At 37.6% G+C, this 22,148-nt stretch overlaps 1 protein-coding gene across 1 annotated transcript in view; it reads right to left on the bottom strand.

Annotated features, from left to right (window-relative positions):
• LOC128651610 (interleukin-5 receptor subunit alpha) overlaps window positions 1-21,374 on the bottom strand; it is a 112,450-nt gene extending 91,076 nt beyond the window's left edge. The window contains exons 1-2 of the mRNA XM_053704619.1: window positions 21,284-21,374; window positions 1,495-1,634 (exon numbers count right to left, since the gene is read on the bottom strand). Coding sequence (XP_053560594.1) covers window positions 1,495-1,634; window positions 21,284-21,350 — 207 coding nt within the window. The 5' untranslated portion in view covers window positions 21,351-21,374. The remainder of the gene's footprint in view (window positions 1-1,494; window positions 1,635-21,283) is intronic.
• Between the last annotated feature and the right edge of the window lie 774 nt (window positions 21,375-22,148).

Raw genomic sequence — 22,148 nt, 5'->3', positions numbered from 1 at the left:
CACAAGTATCAAGCAATTTGATTAGTTAGTGATAGTTTATAATGTATATTTGAATCAGATTGGCAGATGTCATAAATCATTTGATTATGCATATTCCAATCAAAAGTGGTTGAAAAATTCACTAGTGTGTGGGTTGTTAAGGAGTTTGCATCATAATTGGTGCGTAAAGTGTTGCGTCAAATTTGGTGCAAAGTGGAGAGTGGGATTTGTATTACATGGTTTAAACATGGTGCACATAGATATTTCCAAAAAATAAAAAGGAAGTTAGCTATATTATGTTGTGTATTTATTTTATTTATATCTCTAGATCTATTAGTGCAACAAGTTTGGGGCAAAACTTTGCACCAAATTTGTAGAAATATTGTCCCCTTGCTTTGTAATGAGAGACAAAGTTGTAACATAATCCATAAGCAGTAATGTATATTTCATTTTTATCCCTATATCTACTAGTGCACCAAATGTGGAGCAATAATATTGTTTGATTTAGAAAGGGTATACAAATTTAATAAAGTTTCTATTTTACTTTTATTTTGTCATATGCTTCATTCTCTTGCAGCATCGAACATAAGCTTTCTGTGTTTTCAGATTCCCATTGAGTTGATTGAAAACTAGGTATGCTGAGTCGGAAAAGACGCAAGCGTAAATGTATAATCAAATAGAGTCAATTAGGAGGGCGAATGAACACAATTCAACTCGCATCGGTCTGTGTTGGATTGAGATTTCGGGATCGTATTTTACGTCACAAATTTCAACATTTGCCGATCTTGATGCTTTGATAACTACGGCGAATCAATCTTGCGACAAATACGACATGGAATTCCAGCATATTTTCGGTTGACACTTTGATTAATAGGCCCCATAGTCTTTTTTTAAATGCATATACTATGTGTATTTGCCTCCTTACAGAATATCTACAAAATGTTCAATATATAGCACAATCAATTTTATTTTCCTTGACAACCTAGATGCAAAGCATTTCAAGAAGCCTGAAAACCTTCATTAAAAAATATCAAGTACTGATTTACTGCTGAAGGCAAATATATATATACTGTAAACTCAGTGGCATGGAGAGAACTCACGCAGAAACTTTTTTTTTATTCAGCGTTACGGAATTTTGTTGTGCTATACAGATACACACTAATAATAATATTTGTTTATCTTATATTGTAATGTATGTGTCTCTCCTTCACTTCAAGCTAAAATATTTGTCTTTCTAAAACTCTTGCAGTACTGACAAGACATTTTAGATAGTCTCAACAAAGAGCTTTAGAGCATTGGGCCCTAGATCTGCATGCAAAGTTTAAGAAACAAACTTGTGTTTTGAAACCCCATAATCTCAGTCAATTCAAATACAGTAGAATATTAAAGAAAAAATAAATTAAATTCTAACAAAAAGGTATAGACTTGGGATTATGTTTACCTTTACATATTAGAACTATAATTACAATTAATAAAAACAACTATATAATCAAAAAATATTGTGACATATCTTACATTAATTTTTTCTTTCGATTTACATATTATAACTGAATAGTTGTATTTCCGCATTTCCTCCGTTATGTTGCAATCCCAGGTCATATTAACAAGCCTTGGTTGTACAGTCACTTTGACATCTGAAGGTACTGGGGCGATCTCTGGTAAGAAAAGATAGATGATGCTTAACATTATATTAAAAAAATAAGAAATCAATATAAAAATATAGTTATGGTTTTCACATCTATACTAGATGTAACTCGTCCGACGCCAGTTGCGCACGCATCCTCAAAGAATGTTGGCTGTGCGCGCAGCCAAAAGAATCCACCTGGTTGCAGCGTAGGCAAACCAGAAGCCTTAAAAAAAAAAAAAACATGCAACCGCCCGCACGAAATAACGAAAAAACACGTAACTGTCCGCAAGAAATAAAAAACACATAACCGACCGCACAAAATAACTAAAAAACCTAACTGCCCGCATGAAGTATAACAAAAAAAGCTAACCGCCTGCCCGAAGTATTAACAAACAAAAGTAATTAACCCCAATCAGCAAATAACATAATTAAAATATTAACCCTTAAACCGCCAACCCCCCACATCGCAATAAACCTAATTAACCTATTTACCCCTTAATTGCCAAACCCCCACATCACAATGAACCTTATTATCCTATTAACCCCTAAACCGCTAAACCCCCACATCGCAATAAACCTAATTAACCTATTTACTCCTAAACCGCCAACCTCCCACATCGCAATAAACCTAATTAACCTATTAATCCCTAAACCACCAAACCCCCACATCACAATAAACCTAATTAACCTATTAACCCCTAAACCTCCAACCCCCCCCCACAACGCAAATAACTAATTTAATTACTAAGCCTCCTAACCTAACACCCCCTAAATTAACCTCAATACTAAGTTACAATTAAAATAATAAAATCTAACATTAAATTACAAAAAATAATAATCTAAAATTACAAAAAAATAATAAACTTTAAAATTACAGAAAAAAATAAACAGTATTATCAAAAATAAAAACATTAAACCTAAAATGAAAATAAAAAAGCCCCCGCAAATAAAAACACCCCCTAAACTAAACTACCAATAGCCCTTAAAAGGGTATTTTGTAGGGCATTGCCCTAAGTTAAACAGCTCTTTTACATTTAAAAAATACTAAGTCCCCCCTAACAGTAAAAACCCCCCACCCACCAAACCCCCCAAAATAAAAAACCTAACACTAAAAAAGCCTAAACTACCCATTGCCCCTAAAGGGGCATTTGTATGGGCATTGCCCTTAAAAGGGTATTCAGCTCTATTACTGGCCTTAAAAGGGCAATCAGCTCTTTTACAGCCCATTAAATTCCTAATCTTAAAAATAAAAAAAAAACTAATTTTTTTTTAAAAATTCCTAAAACTAAGCCCCAAATAGGTACTCACCATTCCTGAAGTCCGGCGGAGAAGGTCTTCTTCCAGGCGGCTCCATCATCTTCTATCTTCATCCGGAGCGAAGGCGCCGCAGAGGTGCGGAGCTGACTTCCCCGATGCACGGATCCTCAGTGGTGGCGGTCTTCAGCGGCATGGATGCTCCTCTTCATGCGATCGTCTGTGGCACACTGATGATTGAATGTAAGGTACCCCATATTTATTGGAGTAACTTGCATTCCTATTGGCTGAAATTTTGAAATCAGCCAATAGGATGAGAGCTACTGAAATCTTATTGGCTGATTTGAACAGCCAATAGGATTTCAGTAGCTCTAATCCTATTGGCTGATTTCCAAATTTCAGCCAATAGGAATGCAAGGTACCCAAAATTGAATGCGGTACCTAGCATTCAATCTTCAGTGTACAACGGATATCGAATGAAGAGGAGCATCCACACCGCCGAGGAATGCCACCGAGGACCGCTGCTGTTGAGGATCGCCGATGAGGATCCACACATCGGAAAAGACAGCTCTGCACCTCCGCTCCACAACGCATTCATTCCGGATGAAGATAGAAGATGATGGAGATGCCTAGAAGAAGATCTCCACCAGACTTCAGGAATGGTGAGTACCTATTTGGGGCTTAGTTTTAGGATTTTTTTTATTTTTTGGAGTGGCTTTTTTTTAGATTAGGGATTGTTGGGCTGGAAAATAGCTGATTGTCCTTTTAAGGGTAGTAAAAGAGATGAATGCCCTTTTAAGGGCAATGCCCATACAAATGGGACTTCCACAGCGCCGGTATTACGAGTTTTGCCTGGGAGGCCAAAAAGTGAGCGGCACAGCCTATACCGACAAGATTTGTTCTGCCATCTAAAGTCAGTAGTTATCTGTTTTGTGCTACAAAGCTGTAGCATAAAACTCATAACTAAAGTGTTACAAAGTACACTAACACCCATAAACTACCTATTAACCCCTAAACTGAGGCCCTCCCGCATTGCAAACACTAAAATAAAATGATTAACCCCTAAACTGCCGCTCCGGACATCGCCGCTACTATAATAAACATATTAACCCTTAAACCGCCACACTCCCGCATCGCAAACACTCGTTAAATATTATTAACCCCTAATCTGCCATCCCCAACGTCACCGCCACCACTATACTAAAGTTATTAACCCCTAAACCTCTGGCCTCCCACATCACTAACTCTAAATAAATATATTAACCCCTAAACCTAACCCTAAGTCTAACTCTAACCCTAACACCCCTAACTTAAATATAATTAAAATAAATCTAAATAAAAATTACTATCAATAACTAACTAATAGTTACATTGTAGCTATCTTAGGTTTTATTTTTATTTCACAGCTAAGTTTGTATTTATTTTAACTAGGTAGACTAGTTAGTAAACAGTTATTAACTATTTACTATCTACCTAGTTAAAATAAATACAAACGTACCTGTAAAAAAAACCCTAACCTGTCTTACACTAACACCTAACATTAAACTAAAATTAAATAAATTACATTAATTAAATACAATTAACTAAATTACAATATAAAAAAAAAAACTAAATGACACAAAATAAAAAATAAATAAATTGAATAAAGTTAATACATTTATGTAGGTAGCGGCGACGTTGGGGGCGGCAGATTAGGGGTTAATAAATTTATGTAAGTGGCGGTGAGATTGGGGGCTGCAGATTAGGGGTTAATAAGTGTAGGTAGGTGGCGGCGACAGATTACGAGTTAATAACTGTAATGTAGGTGGCGGCGACGTTAGGGGCGGCAGATTAGAGGTTAATAAGTGTAATGTAGGCGTCGGCGATGTTGGGGGCGGCAGATTAGGGGTGTTAAGATTCGGGTTTATGTTAGGGTGTTAGGTGTAAACATAAATTTTCTTTCCCCATAGAAATCAATGGGGCTGCGTTACGGAGCTTTACGCTCCTTTTTGCAGGTGTTAGGCTTTTTTTTAGCTGGCTCTCCTCATTGATGTCTATGGGGAAATCATGCACAAGCACAAAAAACCAGCTCAAAGCAGCGCTGGTATTTGTGTGCGGCATGGAGCTCAACGCAACCATATTGCCCGCTAACGCAGGTTTTTGAAAAACCTGTAATAGCAGCGCTATTAAAGGTGAGCGGTGGAAATAACTTGCAAGTTATTACCGAGCCGCTCATAACGCAAAACTTGTAATCTGGCCGTGTGTTAGTTATGCAAAGCTAGGGAATGTGTAATAAAGGGATTATCTATTTTTTTAAACAATAAAACATTTCAAGTAAACTGTTCTTTTAACATCTTTTTTTCTGCAATTGTTTTTCCATTAGCAATACTCCGCCCACCACTTGCATTGCGTATAGAGGCCTTGTGTGGAGACGGTTAAATCTGTAAACAACAAAACACATATATGGCAGGGTTAGCCTCTAGAAGTCTGCAGCATGCATTTCCAGCTCTGGAATTTGTTCCCCCCACCACCGGAGCCTGAAATTATTTTTGGCGTTTATTATCTAGGCATATGAGCCATGATATAGACATTTCTGTTTGCTTGATTTAATTTTTGTTTTTCTTGCATTTTATTTTAGATTTTCTTTTTTGTATGAGGGTCAGGATGGCTTTCCACTTATTCATATTCTCCAATTATCTTGCTCTTGTATTCTCTTCCCTCCTCTTTTCCTTCTCTTTTCTGCCTCTCCCTATTCACTCTTTTCACTAAAAATAATAAATCCGACAGTGATACCAATACTGCAACTCCTATTACTCACATCCATCATACAAATTATTAATGGGACGGGCGTTTTCAACAAAACAACATATTCCATTAATCTAGGTAAGTGACCAGATCAAATACACATTTTTTATAGCACCACTTTGCTTTTATGATTGCTTAGTCTTTTTTAAATGTTCAAATATAAATTTCCTGGTATAATTAAAAGCACATGATCACAAATATAGTGGTCAAGCCACTTTAAATGAATCATAATACTATCTTTATATTTTTGGGTAATTGACTTAATCTTCCTTACTTAAAGGGACACTTAACCCAAATTTTTTGTTTCATGATTCAGATAGAGCATGCAATTTTAATCAACTTTCTAGTTTACTTCTATTATCAAATTTTCTTCCTTCTCTCGGTATCTTTATTTGAAATGCAAGAATGTAAGTTTAGATGCCGGCCCATTTTTGGTGAATAACCTGGGTTATTCTTGCTGATTGGTGGATAAATTCATCCACCAATAAAAAAGAGCTGTCCAGAGTCCTAAAACAAAAAAGAAGCTTAGATGCCTTCTTTTTCAAATAAAGATAGCAAGTTAACGAAGAAAAATTGATAATAGGAGTAAATTAGAAAGGTGCTTACAATTGCATGCTCTATCTGAATCACGAAAGAAAAAAATTGGGTTCAGTGTCCCTTTAAATCTAAAAACAACAACAGTTTTTTTACAGCCATTATAGCAAAGCCTTGAACATAGGAAAAGTGACCAGTGTATAATAAATTCTTTAATATTGACAAAACAATACCCTATTGCGTGGCTCCTCTTGGTGACAGATAATTCCCCAAATCTCTCAAAAATAAAATGCAAAAAAGAATAAGAGTGCACTAACAAAGCAGCAATATTAGAATAAAAATGGATGTGTACAATATAAAATTGACATGCATGAACTATTTGTTAATAGAAATATCTAACTAAACCACCGGTGGTGAAAAAGATATAATTAAAAATGATAATCCTAAAATTGTTGCAAAAAAAATATAATAACAAACTATCAATGTTGCTGCCCATACTGTATGTAACAGTGTAATGTTAATAAAATTACAGGGATAGGACATGTGAAGAATCTGTCCTGGAGTGGAGGTGGAGGCGGATCTGAAATTCAAAATAAAAAGCAAGATTTGGTAATGATACACATATTTACACACACACAAACATACATTTACAGTTACACACAAACACACATACACATATTTACACACACACAAACATACATTTACAGTTACACACAAACACACATACACATATTTACACACACACAAACAGATTTACACACACAAAAACTTTATTAGTGCTCTGATTTAGGTGGGCAATAAAGTAGCTAATGATATTGCAGTGTGAATATGTTTATCCTTGCATGCAAGCATAACAGGCAGGGATAAGGTTAATAAAATCTGTGGCTGTGCAGACTACAAATCAGTCACAGACAGTACTGTACAAGTGTAGGAGGTGGAGCAGACATCCGAGATAAAGATAGACTTGATTTATTACCTGGGGTCCGGGAAGGCTGAGAGCAGAATAAGACAATCTGCAGAGACAGATCCTCAGACCGGCGGTTGACTTGGAATTGTCCTGCTGACTGTGCTGACATATTATTTAAAAAAATGTTTTTCTTACCAGCCTCACTGTGTGCCTGCTGCTGCCTGTTTGCTAGCCCTCTTCCCGCGCAGTGCAGAGATACATAGGAAGCTGCCAAGCTGGGAGGAAGTGATGAGGGAGCAGGAGGTCAGTCTGTCATGTTCTCATTCAGTCACTTCCTACCAGCCAGCAGTTTTTTAAGTAATCTAAATCTTCATGTTTCTCAAGTTAATGTTTGTGTTAAATTATTCACACTACCAGAAGTATTCACTCACTGCACTATACTACATGTTACTATAGACAGAGCGAGAGATAAGATAGGTAGACAGACAGACTAGTAAGCACAATAATACAGATCTGAGTATAAACACTGCCATAGTAAGGAAAGTGAACAGCCTGTCTGCTCATGCAACTTATTTTTGTGTAACTGTGATAGCAGTAAATTCTTCAAAACCTTTGATTACCGTAAGTCTAAAATAAATGGAAAAATCACAGTCCTTTTTTAATTAGGATTCTCTGCTATAATGATGGCTCCTGCTCCAGGCTCTCACTTCTATAAGGGTGAGAGAACTGAGTGACCTGCTATTTCGCGTGGCAGGGACAGGGGCAGCAGCATCATATCGTAATGTAGAGTAGCTGGAGCTTTGGTTGTACTCATATAGTATTGCTGAGAGTGTAACTGAGCTGTGCCGACATTTGGTTGGGAGTGCTGTACTGAGACTGCTGCCAGAAGCTGTTCATCACTGCTTGTCTCTGAAGATTAGGATGATCAAGTGAGGAAAAGGACCGCTGCAAGCTCTGGGTAGGGGAGTACTCAGGAGATTTCACGTCAGCAGTGCACAGATCTCGGAAGCCCCTGTTCAGGATCCATAGCAGGCAGCCAGCAGCACCTGTCTCTCCTGCATACAGCGACTGTAAGTGGATACTCAGTCTCACAGCCGCTGTATGCAAGACAGTATGAGTATGTCTCCTGAGTCCTGCTCGTGCTCAATAAGCAGTAACTTTTATAATTACTCAGATAAGGCTCCTGAGTCCTGACTGTTAAACACAGCGGCGGCATGACACACATTACTAATAAAAAAATATATAGCACCAATTTTTTTTTTTCTCTTTCTAAGTTGCTTTATTTAGTTTGTCTGACTGCATAGTGATAAAAATGCCGCCCCTCTCAAGCTGCCGCCCTAGGCCCGTGCCTTGTAGGCCTAGGCAGTAATAAGCCCCTGGTAAGAACAGCTCACCTTGAAAAAGCTTCATTAGCTAAAACGCGTTGATGATGAAGATAGGAGTTTTTCCTACACTTACATTTCAAGTCTTGCCATTTTAACTAGAGTGCTCTGATTTTAAAATTGACAATTAATTACAAAAGAAACAGCTAAAAGATGTTCCAGCAGTTAGAACCGGTAATCTACCCATCCCATTGGTCACTGGAAGGCACGTGACCACAACAAATGCTGGAGATACTCTCTTTTTCATAAGCTGAATATCGCAGAAGGCTGGAGAGGTCGAGAGTGTTAGCTGTGATTCAGTGAGTAGAGAAATCGTTAACCAAAGTAAGATTTGTATTCCGGTGAGTTCTGGGTGATACACCATTTTTGGAGTCATGTTTACATATCGGATCCAGCCAAAACTATAGGAATGAATACATCCTAAGCTATATTTTTATTATTGAAATCACTAGTCTGGATCAAGTGACTGTTATTCTATGAACAATATACTGTTACATACATTATATTAGGGGCAGCAACATTGACATTTTGTTATTATATTTGTTATGCAACAATTTTAGGATTATCATTTTTAATAATCTTTTTTTTTTTTTAAATAATTTTTATTGAGGTTCAGTACAAGGCATACATGTAGATCAATGTCATTAGGGAATACATAAAAGAGAAAAAAAATGGTACATGGTATATAAACAATAGGAAAAGAGAATATACAGTATAATTGTGTCTGAATATCATACTAGTATAGCGTTGCATATCACTTGCCTATTGAATCTGTATACCTTCTAGTTGGAGTATGAGGCCACCCATGGACCTCTTGGTAAAATAAAAATTACAAATCTGCAGGTGGTAATCTCAAGCAGAAGGAGATCACTCTTGGGCCTCAGATGATGAACCTCCATTTATTTATTTATATAATATAGGTAGTAAACTCTGAAAAACTGTCACTTCTGGACCATGGGATGAAATAGTATTAACTAATAGATAGTATGTGAACCACATATGCTTATTATATAAAAACTAAATATAGCATACATAACAAGAAACAACATTGAGAGGATGTAATGCTCGTGGGACATTCCACTATCAGACCAAACTTGGCCAGTAGTCTTCTTATCCCGGCGTCAAGCTAGAATGATAGGGTATATCCCAGAGCAGAGAAAGTTCGCAAAATGAGGTAAGCGGTACTCACAATAGGCAGTGTAGTCTTTGGCAGCAACAGGTAGGGAATCCAGTGGTATGGCAGTTCAAGGGTAAACCAATAGAAGGTCCGGAAACAGGTAGGAATTGGCAACAAAGGGAATCCAATTATTACAGTTCAGGAATAAACCAATAGAATGATCAGACAGGCAGAGTTTGGTAATAGTATAGCAATCCAATGGTTCAAGGGTTAAACAGGCAGAGTGGTCAGACAGGCAGAGTTCAGCAACTGTATGGCAATCCAGTATTTTAGTGTTAAGCAAGCAGAGTAGTCAGACAGGCAGAGTTCAATAACAGTATTGCAATCCAGTACTTTAGGGGTTAAGCAAGCAGAGTAGTCAGACAGGTAGAGTTCAATAACAGTATGGCAATCCAGTACTTTAGGGGTTAAGCAAGCAGAGTAGTCAGACAGGCAGAGTTCAATAATGTTGTGGCAATCCAGGATACAGTAACAATGACACCCAGGAGCACACTAAGTAACACCTATACGTTGGCAGTGATAGGTAGAAAGCGAGCAACTTACATAGGTGCAGGATTCGCACCACAGGAGATACTGACAGATTTCAGAATGAAAGGAGCGTGCTGCAACAACGTCACCACCGCATGCACACAGGAGCCGATTCTACCCTAGGCAATGAGCAGAACAGCATGCGCCACGTCCATAGCAACAGCTAGAGCAGCACGGCATGACATAGCCCACCTCTCTAGGGTTCCCTCCGGGAACCAGAGCCGGCCTCAAAGTATGGGCAGCATGGAATCTGGAGACCAAAAAAGAAGCATGCACATCACGGGCAGGAACCCAGGAACGATCCACCACAGAGTAACCCTTCCAATGTACCAGATACTGCAGTTGTCTGCGCCTGTATTTGTGTTACACTAAGTAACACCTATACTTGGGCAGTGATAGGTAGAAAGTGAGCAACTTACATAGGCACAGGATTCGCGCCACAGGAGATCCTGACCGGCTTCAGAATGAAAGAAGCGTGCAGCGATGACGTTACCACCACATGCACACAGGAGCCGACTCTACCCTAGCCTAAAAATAAAAAAATGAATGGATAGTATATCTAACACTGGTTTCTTCACCAAGATGAGACTGACTGAATATAGCATAAATAATAATGAACAACATTGAGAGGAGAAGCAAAATATAAATTAATAATATATCTAACACTGGTTTCTTCACAGAGTTGAGACTGAGTGGTTGGTATGAAAAAGTACCTTAGATTATATTACCAGGTGTCTAATTTAAAAACAAAAAACTATAGACTAGGCGACATTGGGTCTCGCTTATAGTGGCACATTAAATGAAAATATGTCTAAACAGCAAGTGTACTGCTGGTGTATGTTCTGGCACTGCAATTCTAAGTATTCTTGTATAGGGGAATGGCTTAGAATAGTGACTTACAAACTAGGTAAGGGAGGTAGGGGACCTCATGTCATTGTGTTGCTCTCATTTATCTTATGTCTGAGCTCCTTCTTTTGGAGGACCGGTAACATTAGCATGGGTGGATGGTTAGACAACATACATGAATTCCTCATTGAATAGTAAAATATATAATACTTATAGCCTAGAGGTCTGGTGCCAGAGCTGTTAAGGAGGAACCTTAATACAATATTAAACTTTATATGTACTTGCCTTCAGTCTAAACAGATGTCTGTCGTCTGAGTCAGGGTCACTAAGTATTAGAAAGATATCATGGTCAGGAAATGATCTTATAAATCTTTGGGGCCTATTTATCAAACTGTCAACCGCAAATACGCTGTAATTCGGCAGCATAATTGTGGTGAGCTTGATTCTCCATATTTATCAAACCCTAAAACCGGCAAAAGTAGAATTTAGTGACGTAACATAAGATCCGCCGGTCTCAGTCTGACACAGATCGATGTTTACGTCACTACAGATGTTCCAAATGCAAATTCAGCACTATCTGACTACTTTTGCTATTTAACAACCTCAAATCAAGGTGCACATGTAGGCGCGGCTTGTAAAGGAACGTCTTTATTAGATAATACTTAAAATCAGCATGTGTATATAAAAGGGCAATATACACTCCAAAGGCTCAACGGGAGGAAAATGTCCACTCCAGGGACTGTACGCTGACGCGTTTAGGCTCTGCTGGCCGTAATCGTAGCTACAGTGAGAAGTTCCCATGAGCCTTATATGTGTCATAAAGCAACCTGATAGGATAAAAAATTCACCTGGAGTTGACCACTGTTCACACCCACTAACACATATAATTACGTATCGGCATTCATTTACAAATAGCAAGTGTCAAGATGGCAAACAGTAAACACATCTTGCCATCTTGACACTTGCTATTTGTAAATTAAAAGGCCCTTGTTAAAACATTGCCACCAAAGTAATCAGCTCTTTTACCTATAAAAAAAATTACAAATCCCCCCCAAACATGATATCCGACGCTGGGCATCCTCTTCATCCGGAGTCTTCTTACTAAATGACGGTTCCTTTAAGTGACGTCATCCAAAATGGCGTCCCTTCAATTCCGATTGGCTGATAGAATTCTATCAGCCAATCAGAATTAAGGTAGAAAAAATCCTATTGGCTGATGCAATCAGCCAATAGGATTGAACTTCAATCCTATTGGCTGATTGGAACAGCCAATAGGATTGAGCTTGCATTCTATTGTCTGTTCCAATAGGATTTTTTCTACCTTAATTCCGATTGGCTGATAGAATTATATCAGTCAATCGGAATTGAAGGGACACCATCTTGGATGACGTCACTTAAAGGAACCGTCATTTAGTAAGAAGACTTCGGATGAAGAGGATGCTCCGGGTCGGATATCATGTTGGGGGGAGGGATTTGTAATTTTTTTTACAGGTAAGAGAGCTGATTACTATGGGGCAATGCCCCGCAAAAGGCCCTTTTAAGGGCTATTTGTAATTTAGTGTAGGGTAGGGCTTTTTTTATTTTGGGTGGCTTTTTTATTTTGTTAGGGGGATTAGATTAGGTGTAATTAGTTTAAAAATCTTGTAATTTGTTTATTATTTTCTGTAATTTATGGGGTTTTTTTTTTTGTTCTTTAGATAATTTTATTTAATTGTAATTAATTGTATTTAATTTAGGGAATTAATTTAATTTTAGTGTAGTGTTAGGTGTAATTGTAACTTAGGTTAGGTTTTATTTTACAGGTAAATTTGTATTTATTTTAGCTAGGTAGTTATTAAATAGTTAATAACTATTTAATAACTATTATACCTAGTTAAAATAAATACAAACTTGCCTGTAAAATAAAAATAAACCCTGAGATAGCTACAATGTAACTATTAGTTATATTGTAGCTAGCTTAGGGTTTATTTTATAGGTAAGTATTTAGTTTTAAATAGGAATAATTTAGTTAATAATATTAATTTTTATTTAGATTTATTTAAATAATAGTTAAGTTAGGGGGTGTTAGGGTTAGTGGTTTAAACTTAGGTGTTAATACATTTAGAATAGTGGCGGCGACGTTGGGGCGGCAGATTAGGGGTTAATAAATGTAATGTAGGTGGCGGCGGTGTAGGGGGCGGCAGATTAGGGATTAATAAGTATAATGTAGGTGGAGGTGGGCTCCGGGAGTGGCGGTTTAAGGGTTAAACAGTTTATTTTGTTGCGGCGTGGTGCGGGAGTGGCGGTTTAGGGGTTAATAACTTTTTTCAAGTGGTGGTGGGCTCAGGGAGAGGCGGTTTAGGGGTTAAACAGTTTTAGTATAGTGTGGGTGTTTAGTGACAGGGTATAAATAAAGCTGGGGAAAACCCGAAGAGCAGCGAGATCGATGACTGTTAGTTAACAACAGTCCGCTGCTCATCGCCCCGTACTTGGTGCGCAGCTTTTTGACAGCTTTTTTGCTAAATATTGAGAGCGTATTCAGATCCACGGCAGCGATGTTAGGCGATCTTAGGCGAGCGTATTGGTGCCAGTGAATGCAAGTAAGTTGACGGGTTGATAAATAGGCCCCTTTATGTCTATACACTGTGTAACTGGTATTAGTCACTCTGCTATTCTCACATGTGTTTACTTGGTATGGCTATGTCTCTTCATATTACCAGCTTGTGAGAGGTGTCAGTAAACCTACTGAACTTGCTATGAAGTTGCATCGCTTAAAGAGCATGAGCATCTGTATTATACCTGGGGTACTATGGAGCACGGGTATGAGGACAATATAATTAAGTGTCTGCATCTATTCTGAAGGGAGAACATATTTTGAGCAATAATACCAGGGGAGAATTGAGTTCTCTAAACTGTGACTATGGGTTATTAGATCTGGTATTCAAACATACAGTGACTTCAGGGAGTAAAGTAAATACAGATGGGCATAATGTGAAAATCTCAGATGTGTTAAGCGTCCATTACATTGGAACATAAGAGTGCAGATATATGTCCATATTGCAGCCAAGGCGCAAGTGCAGTCTAAAAGTATGTGCAAACCTCATAGAGCAGCTCGTTCAGTAGCAGTCCTGAGAATCCCCCTGGATCAAAAGGCCGGTATGAAATGTCTTCAAGCCATCTCAGGACAGATGACCCAATATCCAGCTCTAGTTTGGTCATAGTGGGGTAAGAATGTGGGAAGTATCTGCTAATACCTATACTGCAAAGCAGCAAACAATATTCCCTTCACACTCGGCCATGTAACATTGACCGGATTGCGGCTACATGTCGGCACCACTGCGTCCTTCTGGCTCTGAGAGCTCCGGGGGGGGGGGGGGGTAAATAATATGGCATCTTCGGGAACAAGCACTTCCCTGTTGCTTCGAGGTGGATATCGTCAGGCTGCAAATTATTTTAGGAGTAGTCTGGACTTGGATCTTCAAATATATATTTGTGGATAAAAAATAAAAAAAAAGTTATCAGTATCTACGCACTGTCTACCCTGCCTGCAGATTGCAGATTTACCGGGGACCAGTGTTGAGAGCCTCTCGATGAAGAGTCTGCCTTAGGCCTCAACAGATTGGCTAGCAAAGGTGGAATTCCCAATAAGAACATATCATTCACATTGGCTTGATCTGTAGAGTTTAAATATCAGGGTGAAGTAGTTGGATGGTCTTCAAATTCACTGATAATAGGCAGATTATCAGTGATCCACTTAAAGCAACCAATATTGCAACCATTCAAGGTGCTGCCCAGAGACACGTCCCTAATTATATCTTTTTTTACCACCAGTGGTTTAGTTAGATTAACTGTTTCTATTATCAAATTGTACATATATAATAAAATCTGCATGTCCATTTTATATTGTACACATTCGTTTTTATCCTAATATTGCTTCTTTGTTAGTGCACTCTTATTCTTTTTTGCATATAATAAATTGTTTTTAAAGCAATGTTTAAGTACAGTGTTAGGTTATGATGCCAAGCGTTTGGAATTGTTGTCCTTTAATATAATGTTGTCTCTTACATATCCTGTTGTTTTTGTTCTCCCATGGCTTACGAAACTTAATGCCTCTGATGATATAGAGTATTCAGCAAGTTTATTTCACCTTCAGTTACTTTAAACAAAATTGTCATATATATATATATATATATATATATATGCCAGTTATATACACTATCTAAAGATTAACATTTGGACAGAGTTAAGATTCCACCAGATGACCAAGTGTCCTAGGATGTTTTCGTTAAGAAGGATGCCAATGTATTAGCTTCACATCATATATATAGAATTTACAAAATAAAAAGAAAGGGCACTCTCATAGTGTAGTATCTCTGAGTACCAAAATGACAATGAATTAATTATTGTAATAATAGGTGCCAGATACGCAGTTTGGAATAGCTAAGGTAATGGAGTTTACCTGCTGCGACAATAGTGAAAAACAAAATCAGACCATGCAGATATAATCCAAAAGATTATTCTTAATTAAATATGGGTCACTCACTTCTAAATATAACAGGCATTTTGTAAAATATTTTAAAGGTATTTAGAACCATATTATCAAATTAACCCAAACTATATCTAAACCCAGATGCTGCTCCTGATATACCTTAACTAACCAGAGGCATATGTGTGTGTGTGTGTGTGGGGGGGGGGGGGGGCTGGTGGTACTGGGTGCAAGGCAGCAAAGTTAAATTTGAAGAAGAAAATCAAAGAAAAAGTAACACCCTTATAGCACTCACTTTTAACACTGTATACACAAACAGTATCAAACAACAAAGGAAATGCTCTGAGATAAAACATAACTTTTAATTATTACTTTAAAACAGTATATATAATACTGAAGATTAAAAACAATTAAAACACAAAACTATTGTCTCTTCAATGAGACCAGGGGTAAAGCATCCATTAGTATATGAGGAGACATCAAAAACTGAATAGAAGACCCATTGTGTTAGACAGTTCAAGTCAAAATGAGTCCTAGATGAAACAGACTATGATTTTGTGAAATCCAAAAGTTGGGATATAGCCTGATCTGTCGATCTAAGATCTAACACAAATATTGTTTCAAAAAGATTAAAGGCATAGTCCTATTCAGTATAACAATTCATAACTATATTTACTATGTCAGTATCCAAAGCCACATCCGGTAGAGCATCTATTCTGCTGCATTTATGTCATAGTTGTATGTGACCTAGACATTATGCTTCAATAAGTGTTATTTAAATGCTCTTATGCATTGATGCACGCATCACTCCCACTAAATGAGGACTGACTTTAACTTGCTACCAGTTATATCCATTAGGAGTGTGTATACATTCAGATAGATTACGAGTTTTGCGTTATGAGTGAAAAAGCATTGTTATGGCCCATAATGCTGCTTTTTCCCTAATGCCGCTATTACAAGTCTTGTCGGTATAGCTGCACCGCAGACCTTTTTGGCCGTCACGCAACGTTAGTACCGCACTTTTTAAAAAAGTCCTTTTTCAATTGGACTTCCATAGCGTCTGTATTACGAGTTTGCCTGGGAGGCCAAAAAGTGAGCGGTACAGCCTAAACCACAAGATCCGTACCGCCATCTAAAGTTAGTAGTTATGAGTTTTATGTTACAAAGCTGTAGCATAAAACTCATAGGTAAATTGTTACAAAGTACACTAACACCCATAAACTCCCTATTAACCCCTAAACTAAGGCCCTCCCGCACCGCAAACACTATAATAAAATTATTAACCCCTAATCTGCCACTCCGGACATCGCCACCACTATTATTAACCCCTAATCTGCCGTCCGCCCACACCACCGCAATAAAAAACCTATTAACCACTAAACCACAAGCCCCCCACAACGAAATATACTTAAATAAATAATTAACCCCTAAACCTTTGGCCTCCCACATCACTAACTCTACATAAATATATTAACCCCTAATCCTAACCCTAACGTAAGCCTAAGCCTAACACCCCCTAACTTAAATATAATTAAAATAAATCTAAATAAACCTTACAATTATTACCTAAATAATTCCTTCTTAAAACTAAATACAAACTTACCTGTAAAAAAAAAACTTTAACGCCTAGATTTAGAGTTCCACGTTAGCCGTCAAAACCAGCGTTAGGGGGTCCTAACGCTGGTTTTGGCCTACCGCTGGTATTTAGAGTCTTGTAGGTAAGGGTCTAACGCTCACTTTCCAGCCGCGACTTTTCCATACCGCAGATCCCCTTACGTCAATTGCGTATCCTATCTTTTCAATGGGATCTTTCTAACGCCGGTATTTAGAGTCTTGGCTGAGTGAGCATTAGAAATCTAACGACAAGACTCCAGCCACAGAAAAAAGCCAGGAGTTAAGAGCTTTCTGGGCTAATGCTGGTTCATAAAGCTCTTAACTACTGTGCTCTAAAGTACACTAACACCCATAAACTACCTATGTACCCCTAAACTGAGGCCCCCCACATCGCCGCCACTCTATTACATTTTTGTAACCCCTAATCTGCCGACCGCACACCGCCGCAACCTACATTATCCCTATGTACCCCTAATCTGCTGCCCCTAACATTGACGACCCCTACATAATATTTATTACCCCCTAATCTGCCCCCCCCCAACGTCACCGCTACCTACCTACAATTATTAACCCCTAATCTGCCGACCGGACCTCACCGATACTATAATAAATGTATTAACCCCTAATCCGCCTCACTCCCGCCTCAAAACCCCTATAATAAATAGTATTAACCCCTAATCTGCCCTCCCTAACATCGCCGACACCTAACTTCAAGTATTAACCCCTAATCTGCCGACCGGACCTCGCCGCTACTCTAATAAATTTATTAACCCCTAAAGCTAAGTCTAACCCTAACACTAACACCCCCCTAAGTTAAATATAATTTTATTCTAACTAATTAAAATAATTCTTATTAAATAAATTAATCCTATTTAAAGCTAAATTCTTACCTGTAAAATAAACCCTAATATAGCTACAATATAAATAATAATTATATTGTAGCTATTTTAGGATTAATATTTATTTTACAGGCAACTTTGTATTTATTTTAACTAGGAACAATAGCTATTAAATAGTTAATAACTATTTAATAGCTACCTAGTTAAAATAATTACAAAATTACCTGTAAAATAAATCCTAACCTAAGTTACAATTAAACCTAACACTACACTATCAATCCAATCCAATCAGAATTAAGGTAGGAAAAATCTGATTGGCTGATTGAATCAGCCAATCAGATTCAAGTTCAATCGGATTGGCTGATCCAATCAGCCAATCAGATTGAGCGTGCATTCTATTGGCTGATCGGAACAGCCAATAGAATGCAAGCTCAATCTGATTGGCTGATTGGATCAGCCAATCCGATTGAACTTGAATCTGATTGGCTGATTCAATCAGCCAATCAGATTTTTCCTACCTTAATTCTGATTGGCTGATAGAATCCTATCAGCCAATTGGAATTCGAGGGACGCCATCTTGGATGACATCATTTAAAGGAACCTTCATTCGCACTTAGGACGTGGTTAGAAGAGGATGGATCCGCTTCGGCTGCTTCAAGATGGTCCCGCTCCGCAACGGATGGAAGAAGATGCCGCTTGGATGAAGACGTTTGCTGGTCCGGATCTCCTCTTCTTGCCGGATAGGATGAAGACTTCGGAGCCTCTTCTGGACCTCTTCTTGCCGGATAGGATGAAGACTTCGGACCCTCTTCTGGACGGATTGGTGATACCCGGCGTGGTGAAGACAAGGTAGATCTTCAGGGGCTTAGTGTTAGGTTTTTTAAGGGGGGTTTGGGTTAGATTAGGGGTATGTGGGTGGTGGGTTGTAATGTTGGGGGGGTATTGTATGTTTTTTTTACAGGCAAAAGAGCAGAATTCTTTGGGGCAAGCCCCACAAAAGGCCCTTTTAAGGTAAAAGAGCTGTAAAATATTTATTTTAGAATAGGGTAGTGCATTTTTTTTATTTTGGGGGGCTTTGTTATTTTTTTCGGGGGCTTAGAGTAGGTGTAATTAGTTTAAAATTCTTGTAATCTTTTTTTATTTTTTGTAATTTAGTGTTTTTTTTTTTGTAATTTAGTGTTTGTTTGTTTTTGTAATTTAGTTTAGTTGATTTAATTGTAGATAATTGTAGGTAGTTTATTTAATTAATTTATTGATAGTGTAGTGTTTAATTGTAATTTAGGTTAGGATTTATTTTACAGGTAATTTTGTAATTATTTTAACTAGATAGCTATTAAATAGTTATTAACTATTTAATAGCTATTGTACCTAGTTAAAATAAATACAAAGTTGCCTGTAAAATAAATATTAATCCTAAAATAGCTACGATATAATTATTATTTATATTGTAGCTATATTAGGGTTTATTTTACAGGTAAGTATTTAGCTTTAAATAGGATTAATTTATTTAATAAGAATTATTTTATTTCGTTAGAATAAAATTATATTTAACTTAGGGGGGTGTTAGGGTTAGGGTTAGACTTAGCTTTAGGGGTTAATACATTTATTAGAGTAGCGGCGAGGTCCAGTCGGCAGATTAGGGGTTAATAATTGTAGGTAGGTGGCGGCGACGTTGGGGGCGGCAGATTAGGGGTTAATGAATATAATATAGGGGTCGGCGGTGTTAGGGGCAGCAGATTAGGGGTACATAGGGATAACGTAGGTTGCGGCGGTGTACGGAGCGGCAGATTAGGGGTTAAAAATAATATGCAGGGGTCAGCGATAGCGGGGGCGGCAGATTAGGGGTTAATAAGTGTAAGGTTAGGGGTGTTTAGACTCGGGGTACATGTTAGGGTGTTAGGTGCAGACTTAGAAAATGTTTCCCCATAGGAAACAATGGGGCTGCGTTAGGAGCTGAACGCTGCTTTTTCGCAGGTGTTAGGTTTTTTTCCGCTCAAACTGCCCCATTGTTTCCTATGGGGGAATCGTGCACGAGCATGTTTTTTAAGCTGGCCGCGTCCGTAAGCAACGCTGGTATTTAGAGTTGCAGTGGCGGTAAATATGCCTGTACGCTCCCTTTTTGGAGCCTAACGCAGCCCTAACGCAGCCCTTCAGTGAACTCTATATACCAGCGTTGTTTAAAAGGTGCAGGGGAAAAAAACATGCGTAGCTAACGCACCCCTTCTAACACAAAACTCTAAATCTAGGAGTAAGATAGCTACAAAATAACTAATAGTTATATTGTAGCTATCTTAGGTTTTATTTTGATTTCACAGGTAAGTTTGTATTTATTTTAACTAGGTAGACTAGTTAGTAAATAGTTATTAACTATTTACTAGCTACCTAGTTAAAATAAATACAAAGTTACCTGTAAAATAAAACCTAACCTGCCCTACACTAAAACCTAATATTACAATAAAATAAAATAAATTAAATTATTAAAATACAATTTTCTAAGTTACAAAAACACTAAATTACAAAAAATAAAAACAAAATTATGAAAAAATAAAAACAAATTACCCCTAATCTAATAGCCCTATCAAAATAAAAAAGCCCCCACAAAATAATAAACCCTAGCCTACACTAAACTGCCAATGGCCCTTAAAAGGGCTTTTTGCGGGGCATTGCCCCCAAAAAATCAGCTCTTTTACCTTTAAAAAAAAAAATACAAACACCCCCAACAGTAAAACCCACCATAAACCTAAGCTAAACATTGCCCTGAAAAAGGCATTTGGATGGGCACTGCCCTTAAAAGGGCATTTAGCTCTTTTATATTGCCCAAAACCCTAACCTAACAAAAAACCCACCCAAAAAAACCCTTAAAAAGACCTAACACTAACCCCCGACGATCCACTTACAGTTATCGAAGCCCGGACATCCATCCTCATGCAGCCGGCGAAGTCCTCATCCAAACGGCAAGAAGTCTTCATCCAGATGGCATCTTCTATCTTCATCCATCCGGGGCGGAGCGGGTCCATCTTCAAGACATCCAACGCAGAGCATCCTCTTCTTACAGTCGTCGCTGGAAAATGATGATGGCGTCCTTTACATTCCTATTGGCTGAAAATGTTCTATAAGCCAATAGGAATTAAAGGGGAAAAAATCATATTTGCTGTTCCAATCAGCCAATAGGATTGAGCTCGTATTCTATTGGCTGTTACAATCATATCGCCCGCGCATGCCTGCTTTTTGTAAACTTGTAATAGCAGCGCTATAGGGCGGTGAAATAATGCCGCTCAAAACTCATAATCTAACTGAAAGTGAGTAATTTACCTCATTACTTCTGGTTTTATGGTTATACAACTTACCTTCTATTGCAATGATGCGAAAAACCTGCAGTATTATTGTCACAAACAAAAAACAGCTGGGGATCATTGTTAAATAGGTTGATTTCTCATATGAAAACCTAATAAAAAAACAGAAACTAATTAAATCCTGTGTAAGAAGAATACTTGGTTTTACGTAATAAATCATTTTATTTATATTACATTTACTAAAGTGATTAAAAGTCACAATAAAATAAATGATGACTAATAACAAACATTTATTTGCAAGTTACCAAATACACTGCTTTTCTGTTAAAAACTGATGTTATCTTAGCTCAAAGATAGCTAAATTATGTGGGTATTCACAGATTATTCACCACATTTACATCCTATCAGATATTTGTGTATCTATATATTATTGTCATGTTTTAAAACTTTAAAACTTTCATTATATATCATGAAATAAATATACTGTATATCTATAATGCTAGATAGAATACTATTATAATACTAGAGGTTGCTTGAGGTTGTGGATCGCAACTGCAGGAAAACGGGAAAATTGTAGCTTGTTTCCCTGGTGTAGCTAGTGGTTACTTTGTATGTTGTTAACAGAGCAACTGCTACTGAGGCTTTTGCTTTTCATATATATATATATATATATATATATATATATATATATATATATATATATATATAATAGTAACAAAAACTTGCACTCACTGGACTTTTTCAAACACCAAAAAAAATGTTTTAATGTAATGTTTCGGAGACAAAGTATCCCCTTCTTCAGAAAAAGGTGAAATGGCAAAACAAGCAGTATAAAAAGACAAACAAAGTGATAACCCCTCCCCCCAATTAAGACAAAAAAACGCCAAAAAGGTAGTCCTGACAACCACTCCAAACACAG

This window comes from Bombina bombina, chromosome 3 (genome assembly GCF_027579735.1).
Source record: "Bombina bombina isolate aBomBom1 chromosome 3, aBomBom1.pri, whole genome shotgun sequence".
In the NCBI taxonomy this organism is placed as follows: Eukaryota; Metazoa; Chordata; class Amphibia; order Anura; family Bombinatoridae; genus Bombina; species Bombina bombina.
This window is presented reverse-complemented; position numbering and strand designations above follow the sequence as displayed.